The 13,797-nt window shown below is 52.9% G+C and overlaps 1 protein-coding gene across 3 annotated transcripts; it reads left to right on the forward strand.

Annotated features, from left to right (window-relative positions):
- Positions 1-5,004: 5,004 nt before the first annotated feature.
- CERS2 (ceramide synthase 2) lies at positions 5,005-13,729 on the forward strand. 3 transcript variants are annotated; one of them, XM_081121650.1, is made up of 11 exons: positions 5,005-5,174; positions 9,792-9,965; positions 10,386-10,503; positions 10,705-10,823; positions 11,013-11,070; positions 11,174-11,224; positions 11,464-11,556; positions 11,732-11,860; positions 12,065-12,171; positions 12,304-12,457; positions 12,649-13,729. In XM_081121650.1, exons 2-11 carry the CDS (start codon positions 9,793-9,795, stop codon positions 12,787-12,789), a joined length of 1,143 nt encoding a protein of 380 aa, XP_080977776.1. In that variant the 5' UTR covers positions 5,005-5,174; position 9,792; the 3' UTR covers positions 12,790-13,729. The 3 variants fall into 3 exon arrangements, with proteins under 3 accessions (XP_080977776.1, XP_080977778.1, XP_080977777.1); XM_081121652.1 differs by lacking the exon at positions 5,005-5,174 and adding an exon at positions 5,518-5,746; XM_081121651.1 differs by lacking the exon at positions 5,005-5,174 and adding an exon at positions 7,761-9,686.
- Positions 13,730-13,797: the final 68 nt, after the last annotated feature.

Below are 13,797 nucleotides of genomic sequence, written 5' to 3' on the forward strand. Positions count from 1 at the left end.
GTAATATATACAGCCTCAGCTGTGGACTCCTGAATGCCTCTTCAACTCAACTCCACCTTGCTTTTCTGCAAATACAGTCACATGTCATTTGACTTAACATAGGGGAAAAGTTCTGAGAAATGTATGGTTAGGTGATTTCATCAGAGTGCGCTTGCACAAGCCTAGATGGTACAGCCTATTACACACCTAGATTACATGGCATTGCCTACTGCTCCTAGGCTACAAGCCTATATAGGATGTTACATTACTGATACTGTAGGCAATTGTTACATAATAGTGTTTGTGTATCTAAACATAGAAAAGATATACTATAAAAATAAAAAAACGGTACAGCTGTATAGGGCACTTACCATAAATGGGGCTTGCAGGACTGGAAGTTGCTTTGGGTGAGGAGTGAGTGAGTGATTGGTTAGTGAATGTGAACGCCTAGGACATTACTGTACACTACTGTAGACTTGATAAGCACTGTACACTTAGGCTATACTAAGTTTATTTAAAATTTTTCTTTCTTTAATAATAAATTAACCTTAGCTTACTGTTTTTTACTTTATAAATTTTAATTTAATTTTTTGACTCTCATAACACTTAGCTTAAAACACAAACACATTGTATAGCTGTACAAAAATATATATATATATTTTAATCCTCACCCGAGGATATGTTTATTCATTTTAGAGAGAGAGAGAGAGAAAGAGACATTGATGTGAGAGGGAAACATACATCGGCTGCCTCCTGTACGCACCCCAACTGGGAATGGGACTCACAACCTGGGTATGTGCCTGACCAGAAATCAAACCCACAATCTTTTGGTGTGCAGGACAACACTCCAACCAACTGAGCACCCAGCAAGGACCAGAAATAATTTTTCTTTATATCCTTATTCTATAAACATTTTTCTATTTAAATTTTTAAATAATTTAAAAAAATCTTTTTTGTTAAAATCTAAGACACAAACCCGTACGTGAGCCTACGCCTGCTGCACAGGTCAGGATCATTAACATCACTGTCTTCCCCTATTACTGTATTGTTCCACTGGAAGGTCTTCAGGGGCAAGGACAGGCACAGAGCTGTCATCTCCTATGATAACAATGAATACCTGCTTGAGGGACTTCTTGAGGAGTAGGCACTTTTCAAAAACATGTGATTTGCTTGGTTCGTTTTGTTTATTTTTCTTATAGATTTGCTTATAAGTAGATATTTTTTGTTTTACTTTTATTTATTTATTAAATATATCTTTATTGATTTCAGAGAGAGGAAAGGAGAGGGAGAGAGATAGAAACATCAATGATGAGAGAGTCACTGACCGAGCCCACAACCCGGGCATGTGCCCTGACCGGGAATCGAACCCCGATTGCCTGGATCCCAGGTCGACGCTCAACCGCTGAGCCACTCCTGGCCGGGCCAACTAGATATTTTTTAAAAAGAAACAGGCCAAAATGGAGTCAGTTTTGCTAAGCCACATCACCCAACCAAAACTTAGTAACTAACCTAATTGCAGTTTCAGCCTCTCCCAGGAGTGGAATTTTAGGTCAGTCTGGAATTTCCTGATCAACTTTGGTGAGGTAATCTGCCTGATAAGACCCCCTGCCTGAAAGAACACAAAACCACTTTTTAAACTTCTTAGTCTCACCCTCTTTCTGCCTATAAAAACCTTGCATTTTGTACAACCCCTCGGAGGGCCCTTCTAGTCGCTAGATAGGATGCTGCCCCATGCGAGATTATGAATTCTTTAATAAAGCCAATTAGATCTTCAAATTTACTCAGTTGCATTTTGTTCTTTAACACACATAATGTACCATGAACGTTCATCTCTGTTAATGAAAACCTTTCTGGCCTGACCGGTGAAGCTTAGTGGTTGAGCATCAACCTAGGATCCAGTAGATCTCGGTTCAGTTCCAGTCTGTTGGGAACCGAGCCAGGGTTGCCGGCTCATCCCCAGCAGGGGGCGTGCAGGAAGCATCGCATCATTCACTCTCTCTCCTCATTGATGTTTCTGTCTCTCCCTCTCCCTTCCTCTCTCTGAAATCAATAAAATATATTTAAAAAACCCCTTTCAGTGTTGGGGTCCATGTTTTCAAACTTTGTAAGGAGCTTGTTGGTCTTCAAAAGCTTCTGCTAAACCCTTCATTGGATATTTTGGGTGCTCTTCTTCTTACTTCTCCTGCAGTTTCCTTTTCTCTTGCATCTTCAGCGAAGTGTCCCTGTTCCTGCACCAATTCGAATTAGTCAGTTTCTCAGGAGCCATCATAGGAGCCCCTTGGTGTGTCTTCATTCACACCCAGGTTACAGTTTCTGCCATCTCAACCACAGCTTCGCCGATTTTTAAAAATATATATCTTTATTGATTTCAGAGAAAGGAAGGGAGAGGGAGAGAGAAACATCAATGATGAAAGCGTCATTGATCGGCTGGCTGCCTCCTGCACGCCCCCTGCTGGGGATCGAACCCACAACCCAGGCTTGTGCCCTGACCAGAATCGAACTTCGATCTCCTGGATCATAGGTCGATGCTGACCCCCTGAGCCATGCCGGCTGGGCAGCTTTGTCGATTTTTGCATGAGGATGTTAAGATGACTACGAAGTCACTAGGTGACAGGAATTTTTGAGCTCCACTATACCCTACGGGACGACCTTGTATGTGTGGTCTCTTGTTGACTGAACTGTCATTATGCAGCATATGACTGTACTTCGCATTGAATAATTTCAGAACACACAGAAATTCCTCCGGGCAATTTTTCTTCTTGTAAGGAAATTTTCCTTCCCAGAACTCCTACACCTGAATCCCTCTGCCCACGTATGATTAGCCAAGCTCTACTCCTTTGCTCAAATAGGCTTGTCTTGCACCAGCCGGCCTCACCTGGGAAGACCCACCTTACACAACTGCAGTCCAAGCTCTTGCTCACCAGATACCTAAATCCGAGGCTGAAGGTGGGTGGTGTCCTCTGCCTCAGGACACCTCAGCAGCCCTTATAGAGGAAGTGAGTCAGGGCAAGGCAGGCAGCTTGGGGCATTGTGGGTGTGGCTATGACAGCCAGCCCCGAAGGGTGGGGGTGGGTCAGAAGGGTGGCAGTCCAAATCTCCTGGTCCAGCCAAGGCCTGTGTGTGTATAGTAGTGTGTGTCCCAATTATGTTGACAAAACTGGTAGCATCACTCTAACGCTGCCTGAGGTGAGGTTTTCTCTTCTCCATTCACCTTCTCTTTTGTCTCCTGGGGGTGGGGCAGCACACCATCTTATCTTTATTTCTCAGGCCTTGGCAATCTGCCCCCAAACTTCCCCTCTCCACTGCTATCTTTAAAAAAAAGTTAACTAGCCTGGCCAGGCGTGGCTCAGCAGTTGAGCGTCTACCTAGGATCCAAGAGATTGGGGTTCGATTCCCGGTCAGGGCACATGCCCGGGTTGTGTACTAGGCAGCTGATCAATGACTCTCATCATTGATGTTTCTCTCTCCCTCTCCTTTCCTCTCTCTGAAATCAATAAAGATATGTAAAATAAATAACTGCCTGAGAAAAGGGTTCAAAAGCTAAAGGAGGGGAGCCAAGCAGGACAGAGGTGTGGGGAAGAGTTAGAAAGGGACCCAAGGTTAGCTGTGGCCCAAAGAGGAGATCCTGGAACCTGCTGGAAAAGGGTGTGTGGATGTGCAGCAGAGGAGGAACCTGGGAGGCCCCTCAAGTAAGGTAGAGGGAACTTTGGATTTGGCAGGCTGAGAGAGGGGGTGTTACAAAGGGATCCAACGATAAAAGAAAGGAAAATAGGGCTGGAGGAGTTGCTGGGAACTGGCAGGTCTGGGGCTAAAAAAGGTGGGAGTCCCCTGGACAGGCTCAGGGCGAGACGGGCCAGGGCAGGGGGGCTGGGGTCCTGCTACAAAGAGCAAATGAACAAACAGGCTGGAAATCAGTCAGCTTCTGCCTCTCTACCTCTCCAGAAAGAAAGAGTTTTTGGTGAGGACCAAGCTCTAAAACTGAGTGTGTGTGTGGGGGGGGGTCACACTCTTCCCCAAAAGAACTGTCAGAGCACCTGAACTTGACCAGATACACGGTGCAACAAGCTACTGTCAGAGGTTCTGTAACAGTATAAAAGCGCCAGCATTTCATCGAGGTAACAAAGTAAGTTGCCTATATACGGAGCACGTTGTAGCTCTTTCTAAACAAACCCTCAAGCACATCTCAGTTGTGTTCCGTCCGGCCAGGAGTCAAGGACGCTTTTCTAGGATAGACACCCTGCATCTTCCTGAAACATCGATTTTACCAGCGAAAACATGTTTTTGTTTAATGTGAATTTGAACACGGCTGACTGTGATGTAGATTGGAAACTCGAATACATTTTACAAAACAAAAGTTGGGGGTTGGCTCTTTCAGAGTCTACCAGCAGGGTACGTGGGCCACCCGCGGCAGGCTGTGCAGCTCTTGGGTGGAAACCTTGTGGGTTTTATGGCGGCGGCGGGGTGGGGACGCCACAGGGGTCGCGGGCTCGGGAGGGCGGCGGAATCACCGGGGCCCGCAGCCTGGGTCCGCCCCGGGCGCGCGGGGCCTGGGCGCACGGCGCTCGGGCAGGACGCCCGGGGCCCCGACCCCTCCTCCCTCCGCGGCCCGCGGGGGCTGGAGGTGGGAAGTGCGGCAGCCGGCGGGGCGGAGGGGCGCGGAGCGCTGCCCCGCGAGGTCGGGGAGCGCGGTGGGGGGCGGGGCGCAGCCCCTCGGCGCCCCCGGTCCCCGGCCAGCTCGCGGGTCTGGTGCGGGGGCCCCGAGGGCCACGTCGCATCCCTAAGCCAGAGACAGATTGTGGAAGAGCCCGCACTGCCTGCCGTCCTCGGGGGCCGCTCCTCGGCGCGGCGATCCCAGGGGGCTCAGCCCGGGGGCGCGGGGCCCGGAGGCGCGGCGGGGAGCGGGGCCTGGGCGCGACTGCCCCTCGGAGGCCCCGGCCCGCGCCGCCCTCGGGCCCACGCCCAGCCTCCGGCTCCGGGGTGGCTCGCGGCCTTTCCCTCCCCGGTTGGGCTCGGCCTCGGCTCAGCTGGGCTCGGCGGGCGGCGCGAGGAGGAAGGAGGAGGGAGCGGCGGGCGGGCGGGCGGAAGGGGGAGGAGAGGAGCGGAGCGGGCCGAGCCAGTCCGGAGGGGCCGGAGCTCGGACGAGGGAGACGGAGCAGCGGCTCCTGGCCCGGCCAGCTCCGCGACGCCGCCGCCGAGTGAGTGGGGACCCGGCCGCGAGCCCGGGGCAGGGCGCGCAGGGGCGGGCGGGCGGGCCGCGGCCGCGGGGGAGCCGGAGACCCGGGGCCGCGCCGACGCAGCTCCGCGGAGAGGCCCGGCCGGGGCGGGCGCGGGGCCGAGCGGGAGCGGGAGCGGGGCGGCCGGGCGGGGCGGCCCAGGGCCCCGGGCCTCTGCGGGGCGCTTCATGGCGCCGGGCCGGGGGCAGGGCGGGCGCGGCCGGGCCGCGGGAGGGCGGGCGGGCGGCCGGAGCCCGTGCGTCCCGGGACGCGCCGCCCCGAGCGCGGAAAGGCCCCCGGGGGCAACAGGTAGGGGCGGGGAGGTGGGGACGCGGGGCTGCTCGCCGCGGGCGCGGGACGCGGGCGCGCTTTGTGGGGGGTTAGCGAGGCTCGGCGACCATTTCCGCGGGGGCCCGGCGCGGGCGGGGACGGGGGGTCTCGCTCTCCCTCCCGACCCGCGCCCCGCGGCCGCCGCGGGAGGGAGGTCGGAGCGCCCATGTGCTTAACGGGAAGCAGGAAGGAGCGGCTCGGGGAGCCTGCCCGGCCCCCCAAGGGTAAGGCTCCTAAACCGTTATGGGGTGTGTGTGGCAGGGTGGAGGGGGAGCTGCTGGTGAAACTGGTTTTCTGGGCCACATCTTGCTAATTACTGGCTGGGAGGTTCTCTGGCAAATAGGTTAATTACAGGTGTGTGGCACGAATTTTTGGCCTTAGTTTGGGGGTTTTTTCTGACCCCAGGCCAGGGTCGTGCATCCAGACCTGGTCTCAGTCACCTGAGTTGCCAGGCCCCAGTCTGGGGGTTCTGAGGACCCTGAGGAGGGAATGAGCCCCTCTTCCCAGAGAATCAAACCAGGGAAGGCCTCCAGCAGGCAATCCTCCCACATCTGTGTTGGAGGGTGGTCGTCCCACACCACAGTCCAGGTGACTGGGCCTGAATTTGGGTGGCTGACTGCGCTTGTGATGGGGCTCCTAGGGGTAAGGACTTGTCCAGAGCCTCCTCCCTCAGGGCCTGGCCCTGATCATACAGTGACCTGCACACACACTGTTCTAAAGAGAGTCTCTTGTCTCCCTTGATACCCCACAATCCACACCCTTCCCTGGGGCCTCTGGCCAACTTTCCCCCTGGGAGGAAGGGCCTCCTCTCTCCTGTCACTGGCCACAGACTGGCTGATCCTTTACTCTGCCCTTCAGCTCTGCCCCTTATCTGCCCCTTCAACCTGCCAGCCTCTCCCTACCCCAGGGGGTAGTCTCATGCAGTATTGGGGTGTGTTGGGGCCCCTGGTGGGACAGCCCAGACAAGTTAGATTTGGGGGCCTTTACTGCAGCCCGGAGCTATGACACCTCCTCTTGGCTTCATCCATTGCGCGCAGCCTTCTAGTTCATGACCTGCTGCTGTTGCCGCCTGAAAAGTTTCCAACAGAAGACTTCAGGCCCTCTTCCACTTCTTTTTTGTAGCTCCTCAAGCTTCATTGGGAGCTGGGAGCCTGTGGGACCCTCTGTGTCACTCTCCCCCCTTGCTGGTCCTATTAAATTTTCCTCAGTTATTCCTCTAAGCTCTGAGAGCCAGTGGGACTGTTTTCACATTGAGTCTGTAAGATGCCTTTCTTACAGATTCAAAACTTCTGCCCTCTCAACCCTCTGGGTGTAAAAGTCCCCATGGAGACCCTCTGTCCCTTTTCATCCATCTGTGAAGGTCTGGAAGGGGTCAGTCAGAGTTGGGGCAAAGGGTGGGGACTGGGCTGAGCCGAGCTCAAGTTCCTGGTAACCCAATGCTCATGAAATCCCTGCTCTGCTGGCTCCTCTCCAGCCTGTGCCTCAGAAAGTGGCATCTGTGTCTCTGTGGCAGGTGTGTGTGTGTGAGACACAGACACACACACACGCACATACCCCCTGTTGTCTTCCCGGGTGTGGGACGAGTAAGTTTCAAGAGTGGAAAAATATCAGTAGGTGTGACTTTTCCCAACCAGAAAATCAAGGAACTGCCCTAAGGGCCAAGGGTATCTGGAAAAGCAGGTCGGCTCCCTATCTCCAGTACACATCCCCTTTTTTTGCCCCAGCCTTTTGTTTATGGGATCCCTTGCTTGGCTTGGTGTGCTGGTGCCAAGAAGCTGCCAGGGCTGCCACCGGAGCAGCAGACCTGCTGCTTGGGTGGGGATATGGAAGCCAGGCGGGCTGGGAGCCTCTGTTGTCTCCCCTCCCCCTCATCCCCATGTTGAGTTAGAAGTCCTGACCCTGCTGAATCTGGTGTCTCCCTGCTGGGCTAGGTTGGGGTGGGGTGGGGTGGGGATGGGGGGATGGGATAGTGCTCCTCTGCTAATGGAAGAACTAGGCAGCAAGGGAAGGCTGTGGTCACAGAAAGCCTGAAACCCAGGTGTGGGAGGAGAGCCCCCATTAATCTGCATTTCTGAATGCCTGACACATGCTTTCTCGCTCAGCTCACACCCATCTTCCTATGGGAGCCGGAAGGAGGCAGGTATATTTTGTCCTGGGGTTGAGATAGTTGCACTGTCCAGGGGCTTGTCCTTGACCACTGACTCTTTGCCTACCTATCTCCCCAGATCCTCTCTTTGTAGAGAAGACTGGCAGCAGACATTCCTGGGGCACAGGAGTCAGGGAGAGGGGCCCTACTCACCCCTCTGAATCTTTAATCCTCAAAACGTCCCTGTCAATAGAAACTTCCCCTGTTAGTTTCCACCGACCAGGGTGGGGAAGGGGCCTGTCTGTAACCTTGGCTTTAGATCTCACTGGAGGACAGTTGGGCTCCAAGAGACACACCAGTCAGGTGACAGGATCAGGTAAACTTCCCCACCTCTGGTCAGACTAAGCAAAGGGGTGGGAAGGAAGAGCCAGAAGTGCCACCAATCTTGGCACCTCCTCTACCACTTTTCCTAGGAAAAAAGTATGTGAGTGTGCATGGTTGTACGGGAAAAGTTCCACTGTGGATAATTGTTTAATTTTGTTCAGTTCTAAAGGCTTCCATCTTTTAACTAATTAAATATTTATTCTAAGGTAGAGAAGGAAGGGGCCGTGCTTGAGCCGAGGCCTGGAATGTGTGTGTTTGTGTGTGTGTACACGTGTGTGTACACATGTGTATACGTACGTATAATGTACGTTCGTGTGGTATTGGGGGAAGGTGGAGCTGAAGCTCCTTTGTCAGTGCTGACCTCTGATTTTATCTGAGAGAGGAGTGACCAAGAGTGGGGACAAGAGGGTAAAGTCCTTGAGCTGGAATACTGACCCGTGACAGGCCCAGAGGGATTTCGCAAGTGCTCCTGTGGTGGGTGGGGGTGGAGCCATCGGAGGAGGGGCAGGAGGACCAGCCCAGCTGCGCTGTCTGATCAGCCTTCTGCCAGGGGCACCCACTGCTCTCCAGTTCGCAGTGAACAGTCTTCCTACTCTTTCCTTCTTCCCTGGTGGGAGTGTGGTTGGGGGGACACACGACCACCTTCTTTCCCTGTCAGCTTTTACTCTCAAGGCCAGCCTGACCACCACTACCTCTCCTCCCTCCTGGGGGGATGAGGGGTAGGGAGTCTGCAAAGTACTGTCCTTATCCGGAGCTGCGTTCACTGCTCAGTCCCAAGACTGCCAGGTGGTGTGCTGGTTCCAGCATCACTGACTCTTCAGGACCATCTTGCTGCTTCTCTCAGCTCCAAGCAGCTGCTGACCCCTCACGGGCCACAGACCATTCCCTTCCTCGTCTGGAGTGTCCAGATGGTCACTACCCCTCCTCCAGTCACTACTCTTTCAGTGGAGAGGGGGAGGTGGGGAAAGCAGCAGCTCTTTCCTGAGCTGAGGATATTGTGACCGGTGTTTCTCTGCAGTCTAGTGTTTTATTTTCTGGATGGGCCTTAATAAGCAATAGCTTCTAATTCCACCTGATTGCTTGGTCTGCTGCCTCGATTCTCTGTCCTTCAATCCCTTCCTCTGCAGCTTTGCCTTCACTGTTTCTGAAAAGACACTTCTGATAGGATTCTTTTGCTTTATGTACAGGAATTGGGCGGCTTGGCATGGTGTTAATCTTCTGTGCAATAGTCCAGATTGTCCTAGAGCTCAGCCCATTTGGGGACATTATTTTACTTTACTCTGTGCTCTTAATTTTCCCTAGGGACATGCGTTGTAGGGAAGGGGAAGGAAGGGTTTTCTCCAGCCTTGAAATTTGTTTTTGAAGTTGCCAGGCAAGGAAGCTTGCAGTTGTTGTTTGACGGGGGGCTGGAGGTGGTGGCGGGAGAGCTGGGAAGGGAGGGTGCCTTTGACTTTACTCAGATTGTTGGCTATAGCTCCTAGGACCAGATCCTGCCTGTCCCCCATGCTGCGATAGCAAACTGACTGGAAGCCCGAGATTCTTAATTCTAGGGAATCAGGACTTCTTGGGGGCGGGGGTGTCAGCATTACCTTCAGTTGCTGTAAATAGTAAATGTTAGAACTGGAAAACCACCATATTACAGATGAGGAAAGTGATTTGTCCAAGGCCACATGACGAGGACCTGAGTCCAGGGCGTGAGTTTCTGCCCCTGCTCCTTTTGCTAAACCATGAAAACTGTCACCTGTCTCTCCCCCGTAGCCATCCCCTTTGATGCCCTCTATCTCCCTCTCCTCACTCAGGATGCTCCAGACCTTGTATGACTACTTCTGGTGGGAACGGCTGTGGCTGCCCGTGAACTTAACCTGGGCGGATCTAGAAGACCGAGATGGACGTGTCTACGCCAAAGCCTCAGACCTCTATGTCACACTGCCCCTGGCTTTGCTCTTCCTCATCATTCGATACTTCTTTGAGCTGTGAGCATACCAGCCCACCCCCATGCCTTCCCTGGTTGCCAGCCACACAGTTGCTTGCACTTCAAGTTTCTCTCTTGCTGTTTAATTGGTCCTAGACCCTGGCGTTCTGGCCACCCAGGTCCCTGCCTACCGTGTGTCCCCCACTGAAGGCAGCATTGTCTTCCTGAGGGCTCAGCACCCCAGGCCCTTTCTGTCAATGGCTATTTGTTCTTACTCTCCACCCCGCCTGGTCACTTGTGAACACAGGCAGCTTTGTCAGCTATGAGCAGCCCAAGGAGGCCAGAGAGGGGATTGCCAGGAAACTGAGGCCCAGAATAAAGTAGTCTGAGCTTGCAGTCCTTTCCCCCTCCCAGCTTAGGGCTACCAAGACGGTGAGGTGCTTCAAGAGCCAGACACTTCTCACTCATGTCCCTTCCCCAGTTATGTGGCCACACCACTGGCTGCCCTCCTGAATGTAAAGGAGAAAACTCGGCTGCGGGCACCTCCCAACCCCACCTTGGAGCATTTCTACCTGACCAGTGGCAAGCATCCCAAACAGGTATGAGCTGCAGACCTGCTCTAGGAGTCGCTGAGTTCTAGTGGGGAGGGAAAAGGAATGGGTCGGAATATCAGCTCTGGTGGGTGAAGAGATGGGAAAGCAGTGGTACAGGCTTATTACAAGGTTAGTACTTGGAGGAGGTGGGTGGGAGTGCTGCTGAGTTCTGAAGCAAAACGTGATGGGCTTCCTCACTACACCCAGGCGGAGGTAGAGCTGCTGTCCCGGCAGAGTGGGCTCTCCGGCCGCCAGGTAGAGCGCTGGTTCCGCCGCCGTCGCAACCAGGACCGGCCCAGTCTCCTCAAGAAGTTCCGAGAAGCCAGGTGGGGAGGCCGCAGCAGGAGAAGCAGAGTGTCTGATGTAACTTGCTGGGGGGTGGCAATGGCTGCATGCAGGGTGAGATCGCACCCGGGGGGGATCAGGTTGGATATTCCTGAGGCTCTCTGGGGTACCTGGGGGGTTGTGCCCTTCTCCTGCCCCGCTCTCCCAGCTGTTTCCGCTTCTTCTTCCAGCTGGAGATTCACCTTCTACCTGATTGCTTTTGTTGCGGGCATGGCTGTCATTATGGATGTGAGTGGGGATTACTGAGAGGTGGGAGTAGGTTCTCTGGCAAGGTGCGGGGAGGCCATAGAATTTGGGGCCCTCCTTTTAAACTCTCACCATTTTTCTGCAGAAACCCTGGTTCTATGACCTGAAGAAAGTTTGGGAGGGATATCCTATACAGGTATGAGGTGGGGTTCCAATCTCCTTGTATGGGGGTGATTAGGATAATCAGGATAGGATAGGACTAGATGCACACATCCCTGGGAAGAGAGGATCTCTCGAACACATGGCAGAAAGGACTGGAGTCATGGTGCCAAACACAATCTCAGGGGCTAGCAGGGCTGGTTCTGGAGGTGAGACTCTTGGGTCCAGTCACTCTGGGGCCCCTTACCTAATCTCCCACTCTCTCCTTTCCCCCAGAGCACCATCCCTTCCCAGTATTGGTACTACATGATTGAACTTTCTTTCTACTGGTCCCTGCTCTTCAGCATCGCCTCTGATGTCAAGCGAAAGGTGGGTCAAGGGGCTGTGCCATTAAGTCGGGAAGCCAACGTGAAGCTGTGAACAGCCTCCCCTTTGATTTCTGGGTGCTTTGGATGGAGCTGTGGGATACGAGTAACTAAAAGTGAGGCGGAGGAAGAATAGGGGGCGCCAGGGAACAAAACAAAGTCCTACATCTTTTCTGCAGGATTTCAAGGAACAGATCATCCACCACGTGGCCACTATCATCCTCATCAGCTTCTCCTGGTTTGCCAATTACATCCGAGCGGGGACACTCATTATGGCTCTGCATGACTCTTCCGACTACCTGCTAGAGGTCAGGCTTTCTGGGCATCTCTTCAAACCTAGAGACCCTGGTGCAGGTTCCCGTCCCTTTGTCCTTTTGGGGTTTGTGGGGGTGTTGACATTCCTGGGACCAAAGAGGGTGGGGGCACAGAGCCAGTGTGGTAACTGGGGTGTACATATGAATGTGTACGGGCGAGTCAGGAGCCCACGATGACGGATGGGGATGTCTGTGCAGTCAGCCAAGATGTTTAACTATGCGGGATGGAAAAACACCTGCAACAACATCTTCATCGTCTTTGCCATCGTCTTCATCATCACCCGACTGGTCATCCTACCCTTCTGGTGAGTAGGGGGCCAGACTTTATACTCCTGTTCTCCTGGAATCAGGGGTCTTGTCTCCCCCCCATTTATCTGTCCTCCATCTTAACCCCTTCCTTTCTGTGTTTACAATTGTCTCTCCCGTCCCGCCCTTAGGATCCTGCACTGCACTGTGGTGTACCCACTGGAGCTCTATCCTGCCTTCTTTGGCTATTACTTCTTCAATTCCATGATGGGAGTGCTACAGATGCTGCATATCTTCTGGGCCTACCTCATTTTGCGCATGGCCCACAAGTTCATAACTGGAAAGGTAAAAGCTCTCCCCCCACTTTGTAGGCCCTACTATCCTCAATTCTAGAAACTGCCCGAACTCCCTCCCATACCAGCAACCTTCTAAAAAACTTCTATGGGGCCCTGGGAATAGCTGGAAAAAGCCCGCAGAGAGAGGCAGTACTTAGAGGTTTGAGGACATCAAGTAACCCTTCTTAATCTTTCCCACAGCAGGTAGAAGATGAACGCAGTGACCGGGAAGAAACAGAGAGTTCAGAGGGGGAGGAGGCTGCGGCTGGGGTAGGAACAAAGAGCCGGGCCCTAGCCAATGGCCACCCCATCCTCAACAACAACCATCGTAAGAATGACTGAACCACTGTCCCTGCTACCCCTCAGATTAATGTGTACAGCCAAGGAACTACTCCCCTCCCCCCACAGGGTCACTTTAAGCTCTGGAGAGAGGAGAAAGCCAGAGGAGTTTTCTCTGTGCCTCCCATACCCTGCTTGTCACCCAGATGCCTTTAAACCAAATCCTAACCAACGTATCCCCACATCTCTACCTGGGGAGGTTGGTTCTAGTCTTTGTTTGGGGGGGGTGGGAGGATGGGGGACAGTCTTATTTTCCAAGTTGTCCTTTTTATTGTTTTCAAGACCCTTCCTCAGCTCTAGGGGTGGAGATTACAACTCACATTCCTTATCCTTCAGAATCTGGCCCTAGTTGTTTGCCTTTGACTCCCTGACCTCCAGAGCCAGGGTCGTGCCTTACTGTCCCGTCTGTGGGCCTCATTCTGCCAAAGTTGGACCAAGGCTCACCTTTCTAAGCTCCCTAACTTGGACCAGAAACCAAAGCTGAGCTGACTTTAACTTTTTCTCTCCTAAGATGCAAATGAACTAAGTGTAGGAGGGTACACATGACCCTTACCCTACCTCTGCCAAAAAGTGGGGGCCATACTGGGGACTGCTCAGACAGTCTTTGTGTTACTTTTCTGCCAGCTGTCCCTTTAGTCACAGGTCCAAGATCTTACTGCCTCCTTTCTCTGGCCTCTTCCCCTAGGCTAGTTGGTTTGGAGTAGAATGGCAACTAGTTCTATTTTTTTTTAATTTATTAAACACTTGGGGTTTCGGTTTTAAAGCCAGAATTACAGCTAGCACCTGGCATTTTAGCAGTGGGACCACTTCAGACCAAAATGTACTGTTAATGGTTTTTTTAATTAAAATATATTAAAGATTAAGTAAAACATGGCAACAAGTGTCGGAGACTATTAGGAATTGAGAAGGGGATCAACTAAATAAACTAAGGTAGTCTTTCTCATGCCTTCCTCATGGTTACATTATTTTTTTTTTAAATTTCACATGGCAAATAAGAAAAAGCAAAGGTAG

The sequence above is a fragment of the Miniopterus schreibersii genome (assembly GCF_964146895.1).
Source record: "Miniopterus schreibersii genome assembly, chromosome: 19".
Lineage (NCBI taxonomy): Eukaryota > Metazoa > Chordata > Mammalia > Chiroptera > Miniopteridae > Miniopterus > Miniopterus schreibersii.

Coding starts and splice junctions, on each gene's coding strand:
- CERS2 (XM_081121650.1), top strand. CDS start 9,793: ATGCTCCAGACCTTGTATGACTACTTCTGGTGGGAACGGCTGTGGCTG. Junction 10,824..11,012: donor AAGAAGTTCCGAGAAGCCAG/GTGGGGAGGCCG, acceptor TTCTTCTTCCAG/CTGGAGATTCACCTTCTACC. Junction 11,557..11,731: donor CCTCTGATGTCAAGCGAAAG/GTGGGTCAAGGG, acceptor TCTTTTCTGCAG/GATTTCAAGGAACAGATCAT.